Source organism: Myxocyprinus asiaticus, chromosome 46 (assembly GCF_019703515.2).
Source record: "Myxocyprinus asiaticus isolate MX2 ecotype Aquarium Trade chromosome 46, UBuf_Myxa_2, whole genome shotgun sequence".
NCBI classification, from domain to species: Eukaryota; Metazoa; Chordata; class Actinopteri; order Cypriniformes; family Catostomidae; genus Myxocyprinus; species Myxocyprinus asiaticus.
In genome coordinates this window covers 2057196-2083870 of record NC_059389.1, presented here as the reverse complement: position 1 = coordinate 2083870, position 26675 = coordinate 2057196, and the positions used below count along the sequence as shown (strand labels likewise).

Here is a 26675-nt window from a genome sequence, read left to right as displayed (position 1 = left end):
TTTTTTAAGTAGAGCTAAATTTACATATCAAACAGTTTACATAAGAACATAAACATATGTTAGAGAATAAGTTCACATCTCATTAGACTCTTCCACCGTTTGAGGAAAACAAACAATTATAATTGATAATTTTCCTGTCGTCCACAGCTTGGATTCTTCCACAGACAAAAGAGAAAGAAGGGCGAACAATCAACTAATGACAAGACAGCCGAGGATTGGTAATGTCAACCGCATGGCAACCTCCTCCACAGCCAATCACTCAGGGACTTTCCAGAGGCGGGTGTGTGGCAATCAGCCAATCAGCTGCTCCTATACACTGCCACGCCCTCCTGCACTCTAATGAGGAACCAATCAGCTTGCTTAATCGCTGTGCCAATTAAGACAGAAGTCGCTATTTATTCGACTTTTAACTAGTCTAAAACTTCGATTTGCCAAACAGAACGAAGTGTAATGGATGACGGTTAAGGAATAGTTTTAAATGGTTGAGAAAAAGTCAGATTAGACAAATAAATCCACTACAGCGAGAATTTTCTTGTCTTTATGGTGCCAATCAAAATGTTTGTGAACTATGCAGCAAACCTCAGATTGTGGAATGAATATTGTTTATAATTCAGTTAAATTAAGGCTGAGACACTTGCACATTGTAAAAACACTTTGCACTTGAAATTTGTAAATATAAGTGCTTTTTAAAAGAGAGTTCAGCAATATGATGTAATACAATGATAAAATATTTAACCATAAAATTATTAATATCATGATGCATTTTGTTGCCACAACATCAGCTGGACAGGTCAATGAATCTGAAATGTGCTTTTTCATCCGGTGATAATTTTACATTTATATACAGTGTGAGTTTTCTGAGAGAACATCTATTTATGTTGATTTATCCCATATCAGAACCTCAGAATAATAAAAGGTACTTTAGGGTAAAACATGGAAATTATTATTATTATTTTTTACCATACTTGAGGATAACTTGTATGTAAACTACTCAAAAGTTTGGAAACACGACTTAATTTATGTCTCTCATGATCTTAAAAGAAAATTTGTTTAAAGGTTAATAAATTAAGAGTTAAGAATGAGATAAATGTTGTTTAAAATGGTTTTAAAGTATAGCATGACCACTGTTTTGAATAAAACAGTCACTCTTGCAACTTTCTAAACATATTGCATGTACTATAGAAATCCAAATATTCTCCTTATTGTCATATGGCATGGCTTGACCGCTGTTATAGTGTAAGGCACTGTGGCAATTCTATAGCCACTCATTTTAAATCTGCTGTCGTTTAAATTCATGTGACAAATGCAAATGTTGACATTATATTGCAGATTGCAACTGAATGTGTCAGAAGTATCTTTGTTTGCACTTATGAAGGAGGCAATTAATATAAAACTGAACCATGTACATGAGATAAGAGTCTAAACCAGAATAAAAAGACAGTTTGCTATGTCGGAGTGAAAAATAGTCGTTCTGAGTCATGTTTTAACCGATATAATGGAGATGCAAATGGGAAGCATGGCTTCCCCAAAATGTGGCAATGACGAATTAATCCATTTACAAATAATCTGTATGAATTACATTACTCATTTTGCATTTCAATACACATAATATCGCTCTGTTCGTTCAAGTAACGCAATCTGTATTTTCTGCACGGATGTCAATAGAAGTAGCATACACCTTTAACATTGGATTTCACCGGAGCAAAGATTCAGCATGTGTGGTCATGTAAACACACTGACATGTTTTCCTTTATCAGTGTTAGGTCATAAACGACGCAAGAATAAGCCGATAGACACAGGTCATTTTTGCCCATTACTCAGATTTCGCGTTGCATGTAAACACCTTCACAGCTCATTGTTCATAAACCGATTATTAGACACTGGGCTCTCAAATCATTTTTGCCGGCCTGAAAGCCAATTTGTCTACATGATGATTGGTTGAGCTCTCCAAAAAGAGGGACTTCTGGAAGAAAAAATCCCATTCATTTTTTCCATAGCCGAATTGATTTTCAACGATAGCTTATAAACCTTTAAAGACCTACTGTGAGCTCTGAGGTTGTTCATCGATGGTATACACCGATCAGTCACAACATTAAAACCGCCTGCCTAATATCGTGTAGGTCCCCTTCTTGCTGCCAAAACAGCTCTGACCCATCGAGGCATGGACTCCACAAGACCTCCGAAGGTGTCCTGTGGTATCTGGCACCAAGACGTTAGCAGCAGATCCCTCAAGTCCTGTAAGTTGTGAGGTGGGGCTTCCATGGATCAGACTTGTTGGTCCAGCATATCCCACAGATGCTCAATTGGATTGAGATCTGGGGGATTTGGAGGCCAGGGCAACACCTTGAACTATTCCCGAACAATGTGTGCAGTGTGGCAGGGTGCATTATCCTGCTGAAAGAGGCCACTGCCATCAGGGAAAACCACTGACATGAAGGGGTGTACCTGGTCTGCAACAATGTTTAGGTAGGTGGCACGTGTTAAAGTAACATCCACATGAATGCCAGCACCCAAGGTTTCCCTTGGCCTCCGCCAGCCTGACTTCTTCCCATGGTGCATCCTGCTGCCATCTCTTCCCCAGGAAAATGACGCCCCCGGTCATCCACATGATCTAAAAGAAAAACGTGATTCATCAGACCAGGCCACCTTCTTCTATTGCTCCATGGTCCAGTTCTGACACTCACGTGCCCATTGTAGGTGCATTTGGTGGTGGACAGGGGTCAGCATGGGCACTCTGACCGGTCTGCGGCTACGCAGCCCCATACGCAGCAAGCTGCGATGCACTGTGTGATCTGACACCTTTCTATCATGGCCAGCATTAAGTTTTTCAGCAATTTGTGCTACAGTAGCTCTTCTGTGGGATCAAGCTAGCCTTCACTTCCCACGCGCATCAATAAGTCTTGGGCGGTTAACCGGTTGTCCTTCCTTGGACAACTTTTGGCAGGTACTAACCACTGCATACCGGAAACACCCTACAAGACCTGCCGTTTTGGAGATGCTCTGACCCAGTTGTCTAGCCATCACAATTTGGCCCTTGTCAAAGTCACTCAGATCCTTACGCTTGCCCATTTTTCCTGCTTCCAACACATGAAATTCAAGAACTGACTGTTCAACTTGCTGCCTAATATATCCTACCCCTTGACAGGTGCCATTGTAATGAGATAATCAATGTTATTCACTTCACCTGGCAGTGGTTTTAATGTTGTGACTGATCAGTGTATGCTTCCGTTGAAGCCATCCGTCTGCGTTGTCAACTTCATTGTTTAAAAATCGAGTTTGATAGCCGAATTCCCCGTAAACAACTACATTACCCAATCAGAGAACCGCAGCCAACCAAGCGCGTGAAACGAGTCTCGGAGCGACTGGCCACTCCCAGGTTGCACTGTGAATGATGTAACCAAGTCAGTCTCCCTTCACCCTTAAACTATATGTACATAACACAATATTTAGCAATAAACATAAAATATATTGTTTCTATACTTATAATCAACATCCTAAAACCAGTAGTTTTATACATTCCCATCGTTTTTTTAATCATTCGCAATGCTTCTTAGGATTGTAGTTGACGTTTTTATTTTGTTTTTTTTTTTGCCTCAAAAAAAGTTTGTAATGTTGTGATTAGGGATGACACCAAGCTGATACCTGAATCGGCTCTGATACTGACGTTTTAGACGGATCAATTATTGGTCCGACAAGCCCGATCCAAATCCGATACTGTGTTTTAGGCCTGCTATACACTGTAGGATTTTTACAGTCCTTTAAGATTGTTGCTTGTCAGACTGTACGATATGAACGTATTGATATTGCCATGGCACACTGTGCGACATTATGCGAGTCTGTACGATACACATCGTAGCCAATTGTGGTCCCAATCAGTGAACGGGACTCACATTTTACGGGAGCGTTGCAGAATAGAAGTGAATCTTAATTAAAGATGTTTACAGACGTTTAAAGTAAATTTATTAAAAGTAAAATGGTAATTAAAATAAAGTTGTAAAGAAAATGCATGATAAATGTAAAGAAAAAAACGAATGTTGCTATGGTGGTGCAGATGCGGATCAGGGTTTTTTCCAAGTGAATTGGGGTGCGAGAGGGGGGCGGAATATCTCGTCTGAAAGTCGTAATTGCAGTCACACTATACGACTGCGATGCTAAATTTCTGACACTGCCAGAACTTTGGAGGCTAAAGATCATCGCAAAGGCTATTAATCGGCCTCTGTGAACCGAAATTTGTCTCAGACGGCAGAATCATGGCCAAAATTGTAGAGTGTGCACTGGGCTTTAGTCATGTTCTTTAATGTCAAGCTCCAAAAATGACATAAAAGAACCATAAAAACACCATTAAAGCAGTTCATATGACTCGTGCATTTTATTCAAAGCCACTTGTAGACGTGCGATTGCTCTACGAATCACAAAAGGCTGTGTTTAATAAGTAAATATATAAAATGCACGCGCAGCGCCAGCGCGTTAGTGAATGGCGTTGCTCTGTTGACACTCTTCACGTGGTGTGCAATATTTGAGCGCTACTCGCGAGCAACATCTCAGATGTAGGAGCATTTTACCAGAATTTGAATAAGCAGCGAATTAAACTACCGTAAACTTGCCTATAAACAGACACATACAGGACTTCCTGGAGAGTTTAGTATGTCAAAATAAAAGCCAGAGGGTTTTCTTTTCGGTGCATCCTTAGTTGTGATTCACTTCAGACCTGGTTTCTTTGATTCATAGCTTACAACTCTTTTATGGAGGATTCTATGAAAAACCTATGCAAAAAATAAGTACTTCCGGAACCAAGATGGCTGCAAAAGTGGGCGGGCACTGTTGTGGTCTATTGAAATAAGTATGTGATTGACAGTGTTAAACCGTCTCTGTTGAGTGCAGAGTGTTCGGCGGCTCGGAGATATATGCGCTGGTATTCGCAATCTGACTTAAAGGGATAGTTCACCCAAAAATTAAAATTCAGTCATTGTTTACTCACCCCTGTGTTGTTATAACACTATATGACTTTCTTTCTTTTTCTGAACACAAAGGGAGAAATTGTGAAGAAATGTTGTGCTCAGTGATGTCATACAATGGCAGTTTATGGTGACCACCTCTTCAAGCTTCAAAAGAACACAAAAGTATAATTCAGAAGTCTAATAAATTATTCATGAGACTCATGATTGTTTTGAAAGTATACGATAAGATTTGGTGAGAAACAAACTGAAATCTAATGTATTATTTAGTGAAAATGTTGACTGACCGTTGATCTCCTGTGTGCGTTCATGATAGGGCACGAGAGCAACAGTTCACACAGCACCCTCACGACATTGGGGCGTTCAAGCGAAAACTCGTTTTGCTTATCTAAAAGCAGCGATAGTGACAACAGAACACAACACAGCTGCACACAAAACAGAGAACAGAACTGACTAAACATGTCTGAAGGGTTTGTAGTCCAAGAATTGATGCATTTCTATGCCCAGCCTTATTTTTTTTAATGTTTTTGGACCAGTGGCAGTTCACAGTCGACGGAGTTACACGCATGATCCCGAAAAATAGAAAATAGCTTTTCACTCAAAGTGTGTCAGAAATATAATTTGTAATGTAAAATGTTCCTGTATTTTTAGGTGTTTACTAGATGTTCTCTATTTTATTGACTGTCATTAGTTGTGATGTCATGGTCATCAGATGTGTTGATTGGTCATGACATATTTTAAATTTGGTTCTGTTGCACTCTGTTTGTAAATGCCTGACGAAGGTTGAGTGACCGAAACGTTGCTGAATAAATTTTGATACTCTTTGCAAGCCAGGATAGTGTGCGGGATTTTTTCCATTTCATTGTAATATAAAATGTAAAATACATGTAAAATGTGCTTAGAATGCTACTGAATGAAGTATATATTTACCCCAAAAAAAGTGTCATCATTTAGTTGTCTTCACAAAAGTGAACACAAGGCAGAATGTTAGCCTGGGTCACAATTCACTTTAACTGTATGCGCAAAAAAAGCTGCAATGAAAGTGAACAGTGACTGAGACGAACACAGCCAAACATCTACTATTGTGTTCCACAGAAGAAAGTAAGTCATATGGGTTTGAACAACATGAGGGTGAGTAAATTACAGAATTTTCACTTTAGAGTGAACTATCCCTTCAAGGCATATAAATGACCATTTCAGACCATTTCAAAACCTCTTAGTTTTAAATCAAGTGTCAACAAAATACATTAAAAAAAAAATATCACAGAACCTGACGTAAGTCTTTGATCTTTGTTTTTAATCTTGTTTGATTTGGTTTGGAAATAAAAACACGATGACACATTGGGCAATCTCCAGTTATTAAAGAGTAAAATATGGTGCAAACACAGAAGTTTTAAAAAACCTTGACATTCAAATTCCAACACATCCATGCAAACATGCATTCAAGCACACACAGCTAAAAGCAGGAACACACACACACACACACACAGCACCATTCAAATTAAGGCCCCATGAATCAAATTGAGCTCCAGCAAAGTGTTTGTTAATGCAAGTCAAAATTATTCGCTAATTGCCATTACAGAGGCTTCATGTTTAAATGAAAATAAAAAATAAACAAAATGGAACCAATAATAATAAATGTTCAACTTCTAGTTACAGGCACATTTTAGTATTCAAATAAAACAAATTGCCTGGTACAGAAGAGTTTAGCTTTAGGACATCAACACATGGCCATTGATTCCTTATAAAATAGACATTTTAGACTTTTTTTTTTTTTTAAATAAACCTCTAATAAAATATGTTAAGAAAACAAAACAATATGAGTTGACAAAAAAAGCAGCTGTTAAAAAGAGCCGTTCATTTATCGTAACCAAGTTCAACGTATGTTAAAATCCAGCTTGGCGCTTTTAAAAACCCAACGAGGAATTCAATATTTCAAAATAAAAGTCTTTGCCGCTGCTTGTCAATATAGAAGTATCAATGTCCTCTTGGATTTGTAAAAAAGAACCAAACCTTCTAAAGTGTCAATATCCCAGGAACCGCCATTTCCTTTGGAAAAAAAAACACAAGAGGTGGTATTCAACAGATCTTCCAACTGGATCAACAAGTAAATTAGGATGTGCATATTCTGCAATTACGAAATTTGGGCCGAGTTCATAAATAAAGAAACGTCTAACCTCAATCCAAGAGTCCTCAGCACCATTTCACAAGTTAGATCAAACTCTAAAACATAAAACCAGATTTGGCGACAATAAAATTAAATGTCAGTGAAATTCGACAAACTCTTCTAGACTTTTAGGGATCTGGTCGCGATACAAGATCTTATGTTGTTGAACGGCACGAGCCGCCAGACACTTCAGACTCATCTTCATTTGTGTCTTCAGAAGGATTTCCGAAACACCAGTCGTACTTTTATCAAGCGGAGTCTTCTTTTGTTTGTTGGTCATATCTGTATGCGCACCGGCTTCTACGAGGCTAATAATGATGGCGTGGAGGGTGAGGAAGTCACTGATTGGCCGGTTGTATTGTACTATGAGGTGTAACGGGCTATTTCCGTCATGATCAACTGCGTTGACCTCTGCGCCACAGTCTATTAGCAATTTTGTCACTTGTGCGTTGGGGAAACTACACACGTCATTGGTGTGAAAGTCATCTACGGGCGTACTAGAGCTTGCAGCTAGGTGCAGAAGTGAGGACCCCTCTCTGGAGCGCGGATCGAGTCGTATCAGGTCGTAGATCTGTTTGTTAATACGCGCTCTTTCCTCTTCGTTGCATTGCGTTTTCGTGGCGATGCAAACAAGGTAGAGGAAGGTAAACACGTTGGATTCGTAGTTGTCGGTGGCCGCAGGCAATTCTGCATCTGTGGCGGTCTGCACACGCTCCTTGCTGAGGCGGATCTCCAGGATGCTGGCACGCAAAACTTGCTCCACGTCCCACGCCTGGACCGGCTCCTTTAAATGCACCATTTGCGAGAACACTTGTGCAAATCTCAAGAGGTCTTTATGCGTGTTGCGTTTTCCTCGTTGACGTAAGTGCAAGGCGTGCAACCACAGCTTGATGCACTGCTCAAAGTCCATGTTGTCGGCATAGACGGCGCCACGGTATATTATGGGATGCGACACATCAATGTTATCCGCACCCAGAATTCTTTCGCGAATCATCAGGCCTTCCATGTGTAACGCATCGCGATCATGCCTAATGGCCTCTAACTCTTGCAAACTTTGGCATTCCGCCCGTCCTCCGTACGCCTCAACAGGTGCCGACAACTCCTTGGTGGTGACCCTCTCTGGATCGCGATATCGTTCCAGCATGGCCAGGTACAAGTAGTGGTAGGTCTTAAGAATGTCGTAATTCTCGCGGTCGTTGGCGAAGGATGCGCCAAGCAGTTCTAATGCTTCGATGCGGCTGTCTACGTCGCAATCCTTGTGCGTAAGCAGCAACTCTACGACATCCGCTTTACAGCTTTCTGCTGCCACCTTTAGGGGCGTCATTCCATGACCATTAACCACCATAGCTGCTTGGCATCGTACAAGCTCCTTCACGATGTCCAGATGCCCGGCCTCGGCAGCAAAGTGCAGCGCGGTGGCACCGCAGTGAGCTTTGGCATTTGGATCCGCGCCACGTTCAAGCAGGAAGAAAACAACATCCGTGTGGCCCTTGTAGGCCGCTATCATCAAACAAGTGTTGTCGTACTTATTGGCAATGCTGATGTCTGCGGTGTGCTCTACGAGGTACCGTACGATGTCCAGTCGTCCGTCGAAGCACGCAGCCCTGAGAGGGGTGGAATTTGTGAGCGTGGTGTGGTTCACGTTGGCGTTGTGCGAGACCAGCAAGCGTACCACCTCGAAATGCCCAGCTCCAGCTGCACACCAAAGAGCCGTGGCTCCATCAATGATATACCTGTAAAAGTGACAGGCACGTAAACTACAACGTAACTGTAATGAAACATAAATAACCTTAAAAGAAATACTTTATCCAATATGAAAGTTGTCATCATTTATTCACTCTCATGTTTGTTTCAAACCCATATGACTTACTTCTGTCCAAGATGCGCCTTTCAATATAATGACATCGATTTAATGGCCAAAATTTTTTTGATTATTTTAAGAAACAAGCTTACTTTCATGAGAATCGCACTACTGATGTCAAACCTGGTGTCACGCGTCTTCACGTGCCATATTTGAATATACTCAGACACAAACAAGATTTTCAGTGAATAATGGCTTAAAATTGGGTCTGTTCCTCACACTAATCTATTGCATGACTTTAGAAGACTACGAATATAATGCACGAGTTGTATAGATTACTTTTATGATACTTTAATGGTGCTTTTACATCATTTTTGGAGCTCAAAAATGGCATCTGTAACCATTCAATTTCATTGTGATGAAAAGAGCAGCGTATTCATCTAAACATCTATTGTGTTTGACAGAAGACAGTAATACAAGTTCGGAACAACATGAGTGTGAGTAAATGATGACTGAATTTCCATGCTTAGGTGAAATATGTTTGTAGTGTCTATTGTATTATAAAAAAAAATAAAAAAATACAATTTAAAAGGATATTTCACCCAAAATTAAAATTCTGTCATCATTTAGTTACAGCAATATTGTTTCAAACACGTATGACTTTCTTTTGTGGAACACAAAAAGAGTTGTAAGGCAGAATGACAGCTTCAGTCACCATTCTACAGAGCCCCTTAGAGGACAGGGTGGGAATTAAATATATATATATATATATATATAGTTTTGCATTCCTTCACAAATAAGGAATACGTTTTGCGTTCCCTCGGAATACGTTTTGCGTTCCCTCACAAATAAGGTTTGCGTTCCCTCGGAATAAGGTTTGCGTTCCCTCGCGAATTACGTTTTGCGTTCCCTCGGAATACGTTTTGCGTTCCCTCGCGAATAAGGTTTGCGTTCCCTCGCGAATAAGGTTTGCGTTCCCTCACGAATAAGGTTTGCGTGCCCTCGCGAATAAGGTTTGCGTGCCCTCGCGAATAAGGTTTGCGTGCCCTCGCGAATAAGGTTTGCGTTCCCTCGCGAATAAGGTTTGCGTTCCCTCGCGAATAAGGTTTGCGTTCCCTCGCGAATAAGGTTTGCGTTCCCTCGCGAATAAGGTTTGCGTTCCCTCGCGAATAAGGTTTGCGTTCCCTCGCGAATAAGGTTTGAGTTCCCTCGCGAATAAGGTTTGAGTTCCCTCGCGAATAAGGTTTGCGTGCCCTCGGAATAAGGTTTGCGTGCCCTCGCGAATAAGGTTTGCGTTCCCTCGCGAATAAGGTTTGCGTCCCCTCGCGAATAAGGTTTGCGTCCCCTCGCGAATAAGGTTTGCGTTCCCTCGCGAATAAGGTTTGCGTTCCCTCGCGAATAAGGTTTGCGTTCCCTCGCGAATAAGGTTTGCGTTCCCTCGCGAATAAGGTTTGCGTTCCCTTGAGAATAAGGTTTGCGTTCACTCTGAATATGTTTTGAACTGCCTCGCAAATAAAGTTTGCGTTCACTCGGAATATAGTTATTATATTTTATTAAGTCATTTGCGAGGGAACGCTGAACAAAATTTACCATGGATTTACTACAGTAACCATATTTTAACCATGATATTTGTAGTGAAACCATAGTGATAATACAGTAAAATATGGTAATAAAAATCATAGGTTACATTTGTTAACTTTAGTTAACATGAACTAACAATGAATAATACTTTTACAGCATTTATTAATCTTGGTTCATGTTAATTTCAACATAAACTAAAACATTTTTAAAATCAAAAGTTGTGTATGTTCACATTAATTAATTCACTATGAACTAACAAAAACAAAAATAAAAATTGTCATTGTTATATTAACTAACATTAACGAATACTGTAAATAATATTTTGTTCATTGTTAATGGTACCTAATGCATTTACTAATGTTAACAAATTTAACCTTATAATAAATTGCTACCAATATTGTAGACTGTACTAACCATAGTTTTTGGCGGAAAATATGTTTTTTTCTATCGTAATATTGTAGTAACCATGACTGTTGTAGTCTAACCGTTATTTTTTATTTATATTTTTGACAGAAACCTTGGTTTTAATATAGTATACTGCATCCATATAGTAACCATAGTTAATCTTGTGGTTACTATAGTTTTACTACAAAGTAAAATCTAAATAACCACAAAATTATTATTTTTATTACCAAAGTTGTTTTCCTGTATTATCAAGTTGGTTTTACTACAAATATCAAGGTTATAATATGGTTACTGTTGTAAAACCATGGTAAATGTATTGCGAGGGAACGCAAAACTATTTCAGAATAGGGGCTCCGTACCATTCACTTTCATCGCGTTTTTTTTTCCATACAATGAAAGTGAATGGTGACTGAGGCTGTCAAACATTGCCATATTTGGAACCACATGACAGCGAGTAAATAATGACAGCATTTTTTGGGTGAACTATCCCTTAGGGGTAAAATATGAAGAAAAAATAAGACTTTGAAGATCACCTAACCGTTTAAACTCACCCGTCAAACCTGACAGTCCCAGTTTGTTCAGTGTCCACCTTGTAATGATCCAAAAGCAGCCGGACGACCTTGTCGTGTCCGTTCCGAGCAGCAATAATGAGCGGTGTAGATCTCTGTCCAGCCACCTGGGTCACAAACTCCAGCAGGTATCGGGTCTGGACCGTGGAGTGGTTCAGCAGAAGGGCAGCCAGGGTCAGGACTCGCCCCTCACTGGCTGCTTTGTGAACATACCGGGCCAGGGACTCCAACCGGGCCAGAGCCGGTACCTCCACCATCTGTGCAAGATTCGCCCACTGATCTCAGAGCAGATCAACCCGCCTCCCATTAAAAAACACCCACTTGTGCTCAGCGCCTCATATAGGAAACTAATGGGCACTTTCAGTACCACCAACAGACATTATACTGGATCCCGCTGGATTATTGAATTTCTAATGTGAACAGGATATAATCTGATTTTCACCCAAATGACCTAAATAGATCACATATGAAACTAATGTTTGTCTCACTGCCACTACACTAAATCTCTACAACATTTAATATATATATATATATATATATATATATGTGTGTGTGTGTGTGTGTGTGTGTGTGTGTAATCTGATTTTTTTATTTTTCACTTTAATCCGAAAGAGCTATTTACTACCATTGCAATTAAATCTATATATTATAATTATCGATTAGGCTATATTAATTTAATCTAATGTTATAATGACAACAAAACTCCTAACAATATATTTTATAATCCATTAGCATTTAGTAATACTAGTTTATTTTATGATAACTCCAGGATTATTACTATAATAAGATACTGCATTCAAAAGATGTTTAATAGTGTAATATCTGCTGTGAAGTTAATTTGACTCTATATAATTACAGTTTCAATGTGGATTTGACTATTAATTCACTATAAATGAGTTACATTTCAATTTCACTTCATAAGAATGGAGTTTCTTCGCCCAGCTTCTTCATTTTTATGCTGTTTTTTGTTGTTGTTGTTTTGTTTTTTGCAGATGTACGTCCCTCCGTGTCAAAGTTCTCGGAAATAAAAACGGAATAAATCCAGATTTCCTCGTTAAAGTCGAAATTAAACCTTAAATCTGCTTAATGTGTTTGTTTCCTTTCACCTCTGCCAGTGGCGACGCCCGGAAATGAAGTCAGCAAGAACACGCAAAGCGTCATATGGACTTCCTGCTTTCTTTTCTTTAAAATAAAAGTCCCGTATGACGCTATCAGAGCCCTTCTATAAATATAACCTTTAAAAAGAGTTCAAGCGCGTGCAAAATAACTTTTTATGCACTCAAAATATCATCTTGTGCTTGCAGAAAATGTTTAAATGCGCTCAAAATATAATTTTGCATTTGCTGAACATTTTTTGTGCGCTCAAAATATCATCTTGCGTGTGCAGAAATTTTTTATGTGCTTAAAATATAATTTTGCATTACAGAAATTTTTTTTGTGCACTCAAAATATCATCTTGCGTGTGCAGAAATTTTTTTGTGTGCTTGAAATATAATTTTGCACTTGCAGAACATTTTTTGTGCGCTCAAAATATCATCTTGCTCATGCAGAAAATTTTTTGTGTGCTCAAAATATCACCTTGCACGTGCAGAACATTTTTTGTGCACTCAAAATATCTTGTTGCGCATGCAAAATAACTTTGCGTGCTCAATTTCATCTTGCGCATGCAGACAATTTCTTGTGCGCTCAAAATATCATCATGCGCGTGTAGAAATTTTTTTGTGCGCTCAAAATATCATCTTGCGTGTGCAAAAGAACTTTCTGTGCACTCAATTTCATCTTGCGTGTCCAGAAAATGTTTTGTGCTCTCAAAATATCATGTTGCGCATGCAAAATAACTTTCTGTGCACTCAATTTCATCTTGCGCGTGCAGACAATTTTTTGTGCACTTAAAATTTCATCTTGTGTGTGCAGAACACTTTTTGTGCGCTAAAAATATAATCTTGTGCATGCAAAAAATTTGTTGTGCGCTCTAAATATCATCTTGGGTGCGTAAAAGAACTTTTTGTGGGCTCAATTTCATCTTGCGCATGCAGAACATTTTTGTGGGCCCAAAATATAATTTTGCGCGTGCAGAATTGTGGCACATATATAACTCCATACAAGGATAGCAAAGCCATGCATAACGCGGTGGTCCCGTATTCTATGGGCGGAACACTGGCGAGGACATACTGTAGATATACATACAGGCGAAGAGACCAGATGCTGTTTTTTGAATGGATTTCTATGGAGGAGATGCCGAATAAACAGCTTATCATTTAATTAATTGACCGCCTGTCCTCTAATCTTCAACATGTTTTACATTCAACAATCCTTTTGGGATGAACTGCGTGTGGAATTTACGACGATAAAATTGCTTCTTTATAATAGAAGTCTCGGACAATTTTGCGACAGGCTGGTGTCAGTTTACGGCTCTCACCATTCATTTGTGTGGTATCCGCAAACGGTGACTTACTGTCGTGACGGAGGTGTCTTTTATTTTTATTTTTTTTATTGAAGGATACATATATACAAATATAACTCAGCATACAAATTACCAGGGGATAAGAAAGGGTATATTAATAAATAAAGCCATTTACATCAGTAAAAAGAAAGAGAGAAAAAATACATTAACATATGTGGTAAAACGACAGCAGAAGCACAGTTCTAATCGCTTTAGGGTGTTTGGAGCAGATTGTGGTAGTATGATATTGTTCCAGTTCATTTAAATTTGTATTTATGTATGTGATACTTTGCCAACAGAAACATGAGATTAATTGCATAATACTTCCAACTGCCTTCTCTTTCATAATTATGAAAACCAAATGACACATGCTGATAAGTAAAATCCAAAACAGATTTAATGTGACGGCGGTGTCTAGAAGGTAACCCCCCGGCATCCCAAATCTCGCGAGAATCTCATTAGCTGTTAATAAGGTTAGGTTTAGGTTTCGATTTAATGGTAGGGTTTAAGGTAGGGATCGGTTTAGGGGTAGGGGACGGTGTACGGTTTCTGTAGGACTCTAAATAAACACAAAAAATACAGTGTGTAAACATGCAATGCGGCTCTCGCGAGACTTTAGGTAACTGGAGGGTTACCTTCTAGACACGACCCTAGTTGAACGTTCCGCTCTCTCGTATGATACAAGTGCGGAGGTTTTTTATATCAGTATAGATCTCTGATGCTATTCTATGAGAATTTGATTGAAGGTTATATCAATTCTCTATTTCCTTAATACATATACAATGGCTACCATATAATTACGGTTATAAAATCGTAAAAATAATAAAATAGAAATTATATAGTTATGTTTAGTGTACCATAGTTACTACAGTTATTGTTACTGTAAGCCATTATAAATCTGTATGTTCTCCAGCAAACAATTTTAAGACGTTTTCAGAACGTTTAGTTTAATTTCTATAATGACTTTTGTCACTATAATATTTTGCAGCAAACTGATTACCATAGTACATTTGTAAATGTGATGAATTTTAATTACAAATTAATTTTTATTATCTTAATAATTAAAATAATTTTCTTATTAAAAAAACTCCTTGTTTATATGACCATCTGCAATTAAAGATCATATATATATTTTTTTTTTATTATTATTATTATTATTATTATTATTATTTATTTTTATTTTTTTGTAACAAGTGATGTTATATTTTAATAATAAAAAAATAATAATAAAAAAACCCATAAAATATTTAGGCCTATATAGACATGGGGAGCTCAGAGATATCAGAGATATTTTAAAAAATAAAGAGGAAATTAGACAATACATGTTGAACTGTCAAGATTTCATGTTTCAGACAAATATTGAAATCTCTGTTATGAGGTTTTGAAGTGTATTACTAGGAACACACGGTGATGTATATTCAACGGAAAGCTTAAATTCTGAAACGTTTCACAGAAAGGGAGGGGATTTGGATTAAAGGTTTATCTGCAAACTAAACCGCAGACACCATAAAAATGCATTGAAGCTTACAAAACATAATCTTTACTGGACTGTGTGTTTGAACCGACATGTTTTATGTATTCCTATTTTTTAATCAACTGTTAATATCTTGAAAGAGTCATTATTTTGTTACATTTTATGAATACTCACATGTCAGAAGTCAAGGTAAATGTCCACGGCTCACAGCTCATCTTCTTGTGTTACAAAGCTACACCGGACACTTCCTGAAATGAGTATTCTGCAACTGTGCAAGCAGGGCATTCTTGAGGGATCAGGGCTCTTACATGGTTTGATGCAACCATAATAATTGTTTTCCTTTCGTATCTGACCCCTGCCAGCTGAGGTCAGGGGAGAGTCACAGAGATAAATCGTCTCCAGTGTGGATGAACAGCCGAAAATCTTCATGGTGCAACTGAAATGCCATCCATCATGCGCAAGAGACAGAATTCTGCCATGCACGCTGCTTTTCTGACCAGGTTTGAAACTCTTGTATTTTATTTCTCTCCATTTGTACAGCAGACGTTTGATATATTAATTTAAATATATTTCTACCAGAAATAACTGTTCAGTTTGGTTTTGTGAAGATAAGATGAGTTAAGGTAAATTCATACTGTGAAGTGTCCGGGGGAATCTCACAAAAACATGTCCAGGTCATATTTCACCCCGAAAATAAAATAAAAAATAAATAAGGAATTATAGTTTGATTGAAGAAAATTAAGCGCATTTTATGGGCAATTAATTGTGTCATTAACTTCATGACAATTACCCCACAAATATTCTCATTACTGATACACAAAATTTATTTTAACTTATTATTTATATTTTAATATATTATATTTTTATAATACATTGTATTATATTTCAAAAATTGTTTATTAAATGTATTTATATTTTTTAAATAATATTTATAAATATTAGATCCCCAGAAATCTAACACCTCAAATTCTAATTTCTATTATGAATATATATATATATATATATATATATATATATATATATATATATATATATATATATATATATATTTACTGTAATGCAATAATGTATTTATAGAACTATTTATTTTAATTTATTTTTAACAAATAATCATATATAAAACTTATATTTAAGCACCCCCACAAAATTTCATTACTTTAAAAATGCACTTATAGTTATATTTATTTTAACGTAAATTTATTTAAATAATAATATTTATTAAAATGTACATTGAAGCACATTTCCTTCCAAAAATTCTTATTAATGTTATACAAAAAATAAAATAAAATAAATTACTACTGTAATGCATAATTTTACTTATAGTAATATTTATTCAAATGTATTTTTATTAATATTTTAATTTGTATTTTTTAAATCATATTTAATAAAAATTGTATTTAAGCACATTCCCATCACAAATTCTCATTATTGTTATGCAATAATAATACTAATAATACTAATAATTATCATCACTATAATACAAAATTGTATGTATGGTCATTTTTTTAACCATATATTTATTTATATTTTAACTTATTGTATATTTATTTAAAAATATATTTATTAAAACCTATATTTACTTATAGAAACATTATACTCATATTTTACTTTGATTATTTTTCATTACTCTCAATGGTGAGTAATTTTTGACTATATTACAGTAAAACAATTGCAGTATTTCTGTATTAAGGGGGAAGTTGTAGTTCAACCTAAATACAGTAGCCTAATTGTAAAAAGGAAAAGAAAAGAAAAAAAAAGAATCAAATATATAATATAACTATATTTTAAAAGATTTGCTTTGGGATGAATCCACCTTAGAATCACATTGAAAAGCCAAAAGCCCCTTTGAAGGCTCCCAAAGCGCCCTGCAGCAGATATTTATTGGGGATTTGAGAGCAACACATCGGATGAGATTAAAGCATGTTTCCCACAGCGGTCCATAAGACTGTCTCTATCCGCCCTGTGCACTTCCTTCTTACTCAGTATTGCATCCTAAACTCTTAGTATACTTCACTTGCACTTTAAATTGATGTTTGCTCAGCAAGAGACACTATTACTATGACTCATATATTTTAAGTGTAAGTGTATGAACTTGACCAGAGCATATTTTTTTTATAGAAATACTTCTTTAAATTACAACACAACCATAGTTTATGAGGTCAGAATGTACTGCAGAACAGGAATGACCCAATTCATCAAAGCATATATGCATTTTATATTATCTTGTGATACGTGTTGTGTAAACAGACAGATGTGGAGGGAGACAGACTCCTGCCTGAAGAACGCTCAGTTTCATTTGGACCTCTGGTGCTGTTTCACGGTACAGAACTGGCTGCTGGACTTTGGCAGGCCTGTTGTCATGGTAACAAAACAACTTAAGAATTAAGCATCACATAAATTTGATTGAATACATATAACATAACAATAACTATTTAGATTAAATATAAATAAGACAGTCACACAGGATTTTATTGGAATGTTTTATTATTATTATTATTATTATTATTATTTTTTTTTTTTTTTTTAGTGTAAATTATCAGGTGATTTCACCAAATATTTTAAGGTAATTTACACTTTTTATTTAATTTATTATTTAATTTATTTTTACTTAATTTACTACTTTTTTTTATTTTATTTTATTTATTTATTTATTTATTTTTTACAGCAAAATTACACGTATTGTCTAAAAGGTAATTCATACTAAATGTTTTATGCATTACTTAAATTATTTGTACTTAAATGACAGTATTTCCCAGCAAAATTACATGTATTGTCTTGTTAAAACAAATAAAGTTTTTCACCATATATAACTTATAATTAAACAATTGTATAAGATGCATCAGGAGGGACTTTTAGGAACATATTTTTATTGTTTTTACTGTAAATTATCAGGTGAATCTTACTTTTTATTTACAAACATATACATTTAACAGTATTTTACTGTAAGTACATGAATTGTCTTGTTCATATATGGTAAGCTAACTTACAATTAACCACATAACAGGCTTTCACAGTATTTTTACAGTATGCATAATCATTTAAGTGTTGAATTTTTAAAGAATAGGACATATATTTTTGGTGATTTTTGATGTTTGTTTGTGTGAGTTTCTCTAGATCTTTTGCCCAATGGAGTGGTTTCCTCTGAACAAACCCACCGCTGGCGATTATCTCCACATGCTGTACATCATCACTACTCCCTTCCTGTTGCTCAAGGTTAGTCAAACTGCTTATTATGGACTATCACCAGGTCTAGTTCTCGAAAACATATGGTACTTTAACTGTAATAAACAAACATGCAAATGTCTAGTGGAATATGTAAAACTTTATGAATAATGGGCGTTCCAGTTCTGTTGGACTAAAAGTCTACTTGGGTGTTCTGATGTGGCCTCATTATACCATTTAAAATGCGAAAGGTCCACTCAGTTTTCTCAGTATGTAAAGAGACCTGCTGGATCCTGCTAATTTGCACTTCAGCATCAGTGATGGATGGCTTTTATATTTGGTTTTGGTAAGGATGGACGCTTTGTCAGTGTCATATTTATCAATGTGAGGCGCGCAAACAGCTCAGACATTTGATTAAAGCTCAAAAGGGCACAGAAAATTCAGAAGCACGGTGATATTTATGACCTGTTACTGCGAGGAGCACAGCTCTGTGTCATTGAAATGATGCATTACCGTAACTTGTTCATAATAAGCAACGCTGACCTTCACATCAGCAGAATATTTCTTCTGAATGAACCAAAACACCATTTCTTGGGTGAATTGATGGTTCATCTCTGTCTCAAAGTACTACAGGTGGTATATGATTCATGAGATGGATTTCATGCATCAAGAAAATGATCAAAAACCAATAAGAACTTCTCAAAATATTCTCAGTTCTGTGTTGAAGACATGATTTTGAGTTTTTGAGTTGTATATACAATCTAAAATTTGGGTATGTTCACAGAAACACCTTCTATTTTCAGTGTGACAAATACAGAGGTGATTTCAGTCGAGATTATTAACATTGTTTTCTTGACGCATTAATTGTTTGAGGTCTAAATTAATTGCCTGGTCTCTTAAAAATCAAGTTGTAACAAAAAAATAAAAATAAAAATAATAAACAAAATAAAATTATATATATATATATATATATATATATATATATATATATATATATATATATATAGTTTTGTTTTGTTATTTATATATATATATATATTAGCCTATTTTTAAGATTTACGCATTTCAATTTCATAACACAATTCCTTCAAATTGAATCTTTGTGTTATCTTTAACAAAATGAAGTTAATAAAACTTAAATATTGAATTTTTCTATATTATTTTGTGAAAGATTATTCAATTTAATTTGATGGAATTTTGTTATAAAACTGAAATGCTTAAACCTTAAAATTATTTATTTTAATGATACTATACATTAAAAAAAATTCTAGCCTATTTTTAAGATTTTACGCATTTCAATACAAATTTCCGCCAAATTGAATTCAATAATCTTTAACAAAAATGTAACTAACCCTTTAAGCTCTGAAGGTGTTTTTAAAGATTTTCTGTTTCAGTGGCATACCCAAAATTAAAGGCTTATAACTCGACAAAAAAAAAAAAAGGAGTGTCAAGTGTTTTGCATTACTGTAAAGAAAACGTAACAATTTTTTTAACAATATAGATTATGATCAGTTCTGAGACTATCAGCCTAAGAAACAAAAATAATTTATCCTAGTGTACAAATAAATAGTCCAAACATATAAAACATAATAATTGTACATGATAACTCATTAAACATGCAAACACAACAATGACTAAAGGTTTGCATAGCATGCAGACATGATTTTAGTAATGAGATTTCACAGAATGAGTTTCATTCTGTGTCATTTGAGTCATCATTGAGTCTGTGTCATGTATTTGGCGCCATCTCCTGGTGGCCACATGATACTGTCACCAATCACATGTCTCTCTGCCCAAATATGGATGATTTTTTTCATCCATCTGAACTCAATCTGATTAGATAAGCATTCCATGGCATTACATCGTTTCAGATGATGTCATCTGATCCAGGACATCTAACATGTTTTCAGCCAAATTGCAAGATGCCAGATTGCCAGATGCTGTGTGCACATTGTGCTTCATGTGGATTATCTAATGATCTATGCATCCGATTACCTTGTGTGTGGGCTCGTTTGAAAGATAATCACCTCCTCTAAATTATGGTATGATATTTTGTGTTCTGTTTATTTTTCATGAAGTTATAAGCAATTAAGCAACACCTGTTCACATGAAACATAATTGTCAAAGACATATACTTAGCTATTACTCACTGTATTTTTGTCTGTGAGTAAAACAAATAGGCTGGTTGTATTCTACTCTTTAAGAGCTTTCCAACAACATATAACACATGACTATTTGATCAGTTTGGTGTTTTTACTGATTACAATAATATATATAGTGCAATTTTTTTTATAAATTATCAAAAGGGAACACTTCTGATTTATCTGCAAATTGCAAAGCACTTGTTCAGTTTTGGTCATAATGCCTACATGCATTGTAAAGTAGAGCTTCTAAGCTTTCAAATGACACCTATTTTGTGTTGGTCAAGATGGTAGTTATTCATATTTTGAAGAAGAAAAAAAAATTCTCACAGGCCCACCGGCGGGTGTGCTTAAAGGGTTAATAAAACTTGAACGTATTAAATGTATATAAAATATTGTTTTGTTAAAAATTAAAATGTTTTGATAATAATTAAAAAAATTTAATTAGAAAATTTGCTGTTATGAATATTATGAAGTCAAAATAAATTGTAGGTATTTAATTAAGTGAATAAGGATAATAAACTTTTAAAACTTAGTAAACAAAATTATTTATTACTAAATTTGCTTTGGCAATAATTTAACTAATTTAAACAATTTGTTACTTTAAATGCTACATTATTGTAGCATGACCCTACTACATTGCATGTTGAATTCACAGAGGAGCATACAGGTATCATCTCAACAATAACTATGTATGTTTGGCATTTTTTTAATGCAATTTTCTGTTAAAATACCCTCGTTTCTGGTAGTCTGATCAGATAATGTTAAAAATCACAGTTGTTAATAATATTGTCAGTTCATTAGGTCAAGTGGTATCTCGTGCAGTGTGCTCTGTTGTATACTGCATATTTTTGGCAAAAGTAGCTCATCTGGGTATTCTATAGTATACTGTACTTACTAAAAGTTCACATACTATGCACAGTATATATACTGTATACTTCAGGAATAGTAAGAGTAGTAGTATACTATTCTTAACATATCCAAAGTCATGCATCGGTTTCAACTTTCTCTACCATTCTGTTCCAGCTCATAGAGCGAAGCCCGAAGACGTTACCTCGCTCTGCGGTTTACCTGTGCATCATTACATTTGTGATGGGGGCCAGTATACACCTGGTCGGAGACTCAATCAACCATCGGCTGCTGCTCAGTGGATACCAGCTACACCTGTCCGTCAGAGAGAATCCGATCATGAGGAACATCAAACCACAAACCCTGGTACCTGTTGAGTGCACTTAACCACTTGACAAAAAACATTCTTTGTTTCACATCATCAGTTTCATGAATTCTGATTGGCTGTCACGGCATAAACAGAAATATGGTTTGAATGTTAATACAGTTTAAGTATATTTCACTTCAGTACATGTGAGAATATTTCTGTTTTCTGACAGATCGACTCTTTTGACTTGCTGCACTTTTATGATGAGAGTTTGGGACATTGTATGTGGTAAGCTGTAAAATATTCTATATACTTCCAGCACTGAATTATGAATATAACAAGGAATCAAGTTTTCATTGATATTTTGAGACATACAGTAAGTTCACTGAACTATGAAAACATCCAGTGAATTCAGTCCAAAAAGAGCATTTATTGAAACTAAGCTGTAAAAATGTCTTGATAGATAATATTATTCCTAAACACCAGAAAAACTAAAGATAATAAAAGTAAAATGTGGTAAAGTCTTGTGATGATTTTGTCATTTAGTTGAAATGACCAGAGAGAAGGTGGAAAATGGTTGTCGCACAAAAACATTACATGCATTAAAAGTAGACCTCATGAGGAAAAAAAAGATATAAAGAAATGTATTATATCCCTTTAATTTCAATGAATTAATTAAAGTCACAAGTATAGACAAACACAATGTGCTTAAGATGACAACACAAACAATTATAATCTTTCATGTCTTTATTGAAAACATCCCATAAAACATTCACAGTGCTGTGGAAAAAGTAAGTGAACCCCTAGGCTAAAGACATCAACAAAAGCTTATTAGAGTCAGGAGTTGGCAAACCTGGCATCCAATTAATGAAATGAGATTGTAGGTGTGGGTTAGAGCTACTTTGACTTATAAAAAGCACTCAAACATTTTGAGTTTACTATTCACAAGAAGCATCTGCTGACGTGCACCATGACTCTCAGAAGACCTACGATCAAGAATTGTTGCTTTGCATAAAACTGGAAAGGGTCACAAAGTTATCTTGAGAGATTAGATATTCATCTGTCCACAGTTAGACAAACTGTCTATAAATGGAGATGATTTAGTACTGTGGGTACTCTCTCTAGATGTGGCCGTCCAGCCAAGATGACTCAAAGGGAACACTGCAGAATGCTCAATGAGGTCAAAAAGAACCCTAGAGTGACAGATAAAGACTTGAAGGAATCATTGGAACTGGTTAACATCTCTGTTCATGAGTCTACTATACAGAAAACATTAAACAGGTATGGTGTCCATGGCAGGACACTATGAAGGAAGCCGCTGCTTTCGAACAAAAACATTGCAGCACGACTTGACACTCCACAACGCTACTGGGAAAATGTTTTGTGGACTGATGAAACTAAGGTTGAAATGTTTGGGAAGAACACGCAGCACTATGTGTGGTGTAAAAAGGGCACTGCATGCCAACATGAAAACATCATCCCAACGGTGAAGTACGGTGGAGAGAGCATCATGATTTGGGGCTGCATTGCTGCTTCGGGGCCTGGACTGTTGGCCATCATCGAGAGAAAAATTAATTCCCAAGTTTATCAAGATAATAATAGGGTGACTGTGTGCCAGCTGAAGCTCAGTAGAAGTTGAGTGATGCAGCAGGACAATGACCCTAAACATCAAAGTAAATCCACTACAGAATGGCTCCAAAAAAAGAAAATTCACCTTTTGGAGTGTCCCAGTCAGAGCCCAGACCTTAACCCAATAGAGATGCTGTGGAATGACCTCAAGAGTGCCGTTCACACCAGACATCCTAAAAATATAGCTGAGCTGAAGCAGTTCTGTAAGGAAGAATGGTCCCAAATTCCTTCTGAACGTGGTGCAGGTCTAATCCGCAGCTACCGGAAACACTTGATTGAGGTTCTTGCTGCCAAATGTGGATCAACCAGTTATTAAATCACTTACTTTTTCCACAGCACTGTGAATGTTTAATGGGATGTGTTCAATAAAGACATGAAAGATTATAATTGTTTGTGTGTTGTTATCTTAAGCACATTGTGTTTGTCTATACTTGTCACTTTGATGAAGATGAAATCACATTTAATAACCAATTAATGAAGAAAACCAGCTTCCAAAGGGTTCACATACTTTTTCTTGCCACGGTATGTGTGTGTATATATATATATATATATATAAGGTATATACTGTATACAGAATATTGAAAGTATAATAATTTATTTTATGAATTTATATCTATATTGCTATATCTATATTAAATAGGCTTAAATGTAATGGTGTAGTTGAGTTTACCTCATGGCTCTATCCTCTGTCCTTTTTGTTTCTTGTTTTACAGGTGTTTTCCACTATTTCTCATCTTATTCCTCTATTTCACTGGCTGTTTCACTATTGTCAAAGAAGAGAGGATGATGCCCTTCTCTGCTTGGCTTCTATTGGGTCCTACTACCCTTTATTACTGGTCAGTTTATCCCTAGGGTCAACAGAATAACCGTACAGCCAAACCCCTGTAATACCAGCATCTGTTCCCTCCAAATCCTCAACGACTCGCTGACCTGTTCTTCAACAGCAGCTCCTTGATTCATTATTCATCACAGTAAAACTCAACTCTCCATCCCAGCAGAATTATTTATAACCTCAGCTCTTAAAAACGGACAGCAGTCGTATCATGTGTTGTGCGGCAGTGACCGTATGCCGCGAGGAGTTAAAAAAGAGGAAACACCCGTGAGCTCCGGTGTCAAGTGTAAACATTGTTTCCAGAGTGTGTTTACATTAGAACACCAACTCATGCCAGGTCACTGCATGGCATTTACTTTCATTGCTTATTATAGACTTTGATGATAATGTTAGATAATAGATGAATGATTAATTAAAGCCATAAAGCCACTTGAGGCAGTGGGTTACACTGATTAAACAGGAAAGGTGGCGTTCAAACCCCCTTAAATGTGGTAAAATCGCTATAATGTGCAGCCTCAAAAATCTTTCTTTAAAAAAAAAAAAAAAAAAAAAAAAGTGGCAACAGAAATATGATACAGATATTCAATAAATAGTTTAATTTATAAATAAATGGTTAGTTCACCAAAATTTTAAAAAATCATTGTTGCCATTTACACATCCTTGTGTAATTCCAAACCCATAATACTTTCTTTCTTCTGTGGAACACAACAGATGTTTAGCAGAATGTTAGAGACTGGTTGGTTTAGTCACCATTCACGTTTATTGTATGGAAAAAAAAATATGTAATGGCACTATTTTACTTCTATGTAGTGACGTATTTCCGTTTGAGCAACCTATGTGACGTCAGCCGAAAAAGTTGTTTTTCTGGCCCAAAAGTGTCTGGACAGCAAAAACCGTATGTCCTAGAGATGCCAAATTTGGCAGAATGGTCCCAAATCCCCCCAACTACTCAGGTGCACACATACACACCCATCTGACCCTAGGTGGCGCTATAATACACTTTTTTTATGTTTTCACCAATATCTCTGCAACCGTATGGGCTAGAATTAAATATTGTATATAACAACTTTTGAACTCCTCCTAAACCCTTTGTCTGATTTGCACACAATTTTGCATGTATCTTCTAGACACCCTAGACACTTAGGCAAAAAGTTATTAAAATAATTGTAATTGTTAAATTGTTCAGAAGGTATAGGTTGATAAGTCCATTTGGGCCCCGGCCAAAAAATTATTTGGCTTGTATCTTCTAAACGATATAACGAATCAAAATTACTTTGATAACATTGTGTCATGAGGGTTGCTAGATGATACATGGAAAATTTTGTGCGAATCGGACTTACGGTCTAGGAGTAACTAGAGTACTTAGTAATGAAATTACTTCGCCTCTGACAGACCTGTTTTTTCAAATTTGGTCATTTTTTTCCACTTTTTCAAACTGCTCGCACCCCGATAATTTGCTGCTTTCGACAATATTTCCCTACATACATTGCAACTCAATGCATTTTTAAAAGTGTTTTTTTAAAAATTGAAAAACTGGTCATTACTGATTTAAACTGCACTTAGCGATCTCTCTCATTGTTTTCTAATCCTCAGGTATCTCGTGACGGAAGGACAAATCTTCATCCCGTTCATTTTCACATTTTTTGCCATGATGGCTACAGTTGTGCACCAGAAACGAAAAGGATTAATTCCAGACAGTAACGGACTCTTCCTGCTGTACAGTTTTGCAGTATCGCTCATGTTAGTAACCATCTGGGTCGCGTGTCTGTGGAACGACAAGGTGTTACAAAAGAAATATCCAGGAGTCATGTACATACCAGAGCCGTGGGCCCTTTATACACTACACCTTAGAGACAAACATAGGACATTTACAGACTGAGAATATACAGTCTTCCATGGTGGTTAAATAATTATCAGGGAACAGATCAAAATGGACCGGCACCACTTGTCACCTTGTGAAATATGTTTCTTTAATGACTCACAATACAAACATGAACAATTATTTTTCACTTATTTATTTATTTATTTATTTGCAAATAACTGTAACAAAAATATCCTATTAAACTCTCCATATAATTTCCAATTCTATCTTTTTCTTATTTATTCTGTTCTGCATTATTCTATTTTACACTATTCTGTTCTGTTTTGTTATGCCTGATTTATTATTATAATACTGTTCTATTCTTTTCTATTCTTTTTATTTGTCAACAAACAATTCTCTTCAAAGCATTAGGTTCAGATTTACTAGGTATTGTTTACATGAATAAAAATATATGTCAGTCTCTGCCAAGGTTATATGAGATTTCAGTCATTTTAATTTCTCTTAGGTGAAATTGTTTGTCTACAATACAAAAATAAGA

The 26675-nt window shown here is 36.0% G+C and overlaps 3 protein-coding genes across 5 annotated transcripts in view; 2 read left to right on the top strand and 1 right to left on the bottom strand.

Annotated features, from left to right (window-relative positions):
* The window catches only part of itga11b (integrin, alpha 11b), a 51156-nt gene extending 45279 nt beyond the window's left edge, over positions 1 to 5877 (top strand). For both annotated transcript variants that reach the window (XM_051689972.1, XM_051689974.1), the window contains one exon: positions 148 to 5877. In XM_051689972.1, coding sequence (XP_051545932.1) covers positions 148 to 222 — 75 coding nt within the window. In that variant the 3' untranslated portion in view covers positions 223 to 5877. The remainder of the gene's footprint in view (positions 1 to 147) is intronic.
* On the top strand, positions 180 to 26675 carry cln6b (CLN6 transmembrane ER protein b). Of its 2 annotated transcripts, none has more exons than XM_051690010.1 (8): positions 180 to 280; positions 15758 to 15895; positions 17643 to 17757; positions 18510 to 18608; positions 21725 to 21913; positions 22087 to 22142; positions 24197 to 24319; positions 25909 to 26675. In XM_051690010.1, the coding sequence occupies exons 2-8, from the start codon at positions 15837 to 15839 to the stop codon at positions 26192 to 26194; spliced, it is 927 nt and encodes a 308-aa protein (XP_051545970.1). In that variant the 5' UTR covers positions 180 to 280; positions 15758 to 15836; the 3' UTR covers positions 26195 to 26675. The 2 variants fall into 2 exon arrangements, with proteins under 2 accessions (XP_051545970.1, XP_051545969.1); XM_051690009.1 differs by lacking the exon at positions 180 to 280 and adding an exon at positions 15217 to 15584.
* On the bottom strand, positions 6236 to 12599 carry fem1b (fem-1 homolog b). The gene is made up of 2 exons (XM_051689983.1): positions 11461 to 12599; positions 6236 to 8855 (listed from the first exon to the last, which is right to left on the bottom strand). Exons 1-2 carry the CDS (start codon positions 11733 to 11735, stop codon positions 7220 to 7222), a joined length of 1911 nt encoding a protein of 636 aa, XP_051545943.1. The 5' UTR covers positions 11736 to 12599; the 3' UTR covers positions 6236 to 7219.

Coding starts and splice junctions, on each gene's coding strand:
- fem1b (XM_051689983.1), bottom strand. CDS start 11,735: ATGGTGGAGGTACCGGCTCTGGCCCGGTTGGAGTCCCTGGCCCGGTAT. Junction 8,856..11,460: donor GGGACTGTCAGGTTTGACGG/GTGAGTTTAAAC, acceptor TCACTTTTACAG/GTATATCATTGATGGAGCCA.
- cln6b (XM_051690010.1), top strand. CDS start 15,837: ATGCCATCCATCATGCGCAAGAGACAGAATTCTGCCATGCACGCTGCT. Junction 18,609..21,724: donor CTCCCTTCCTGTTGCTCAAG/GTTAGTCAAACT, acceptor ATTCTGTTCCAG/CTCATAGAGCGAAGCCCGAA. Junction 24,320..25,908: donor CCTACTACCCTTTATTACTG/GTCAGTTTATCC, acceptor TCTAATCCTCAG/GTATCTCGTGACGGAAGGAC.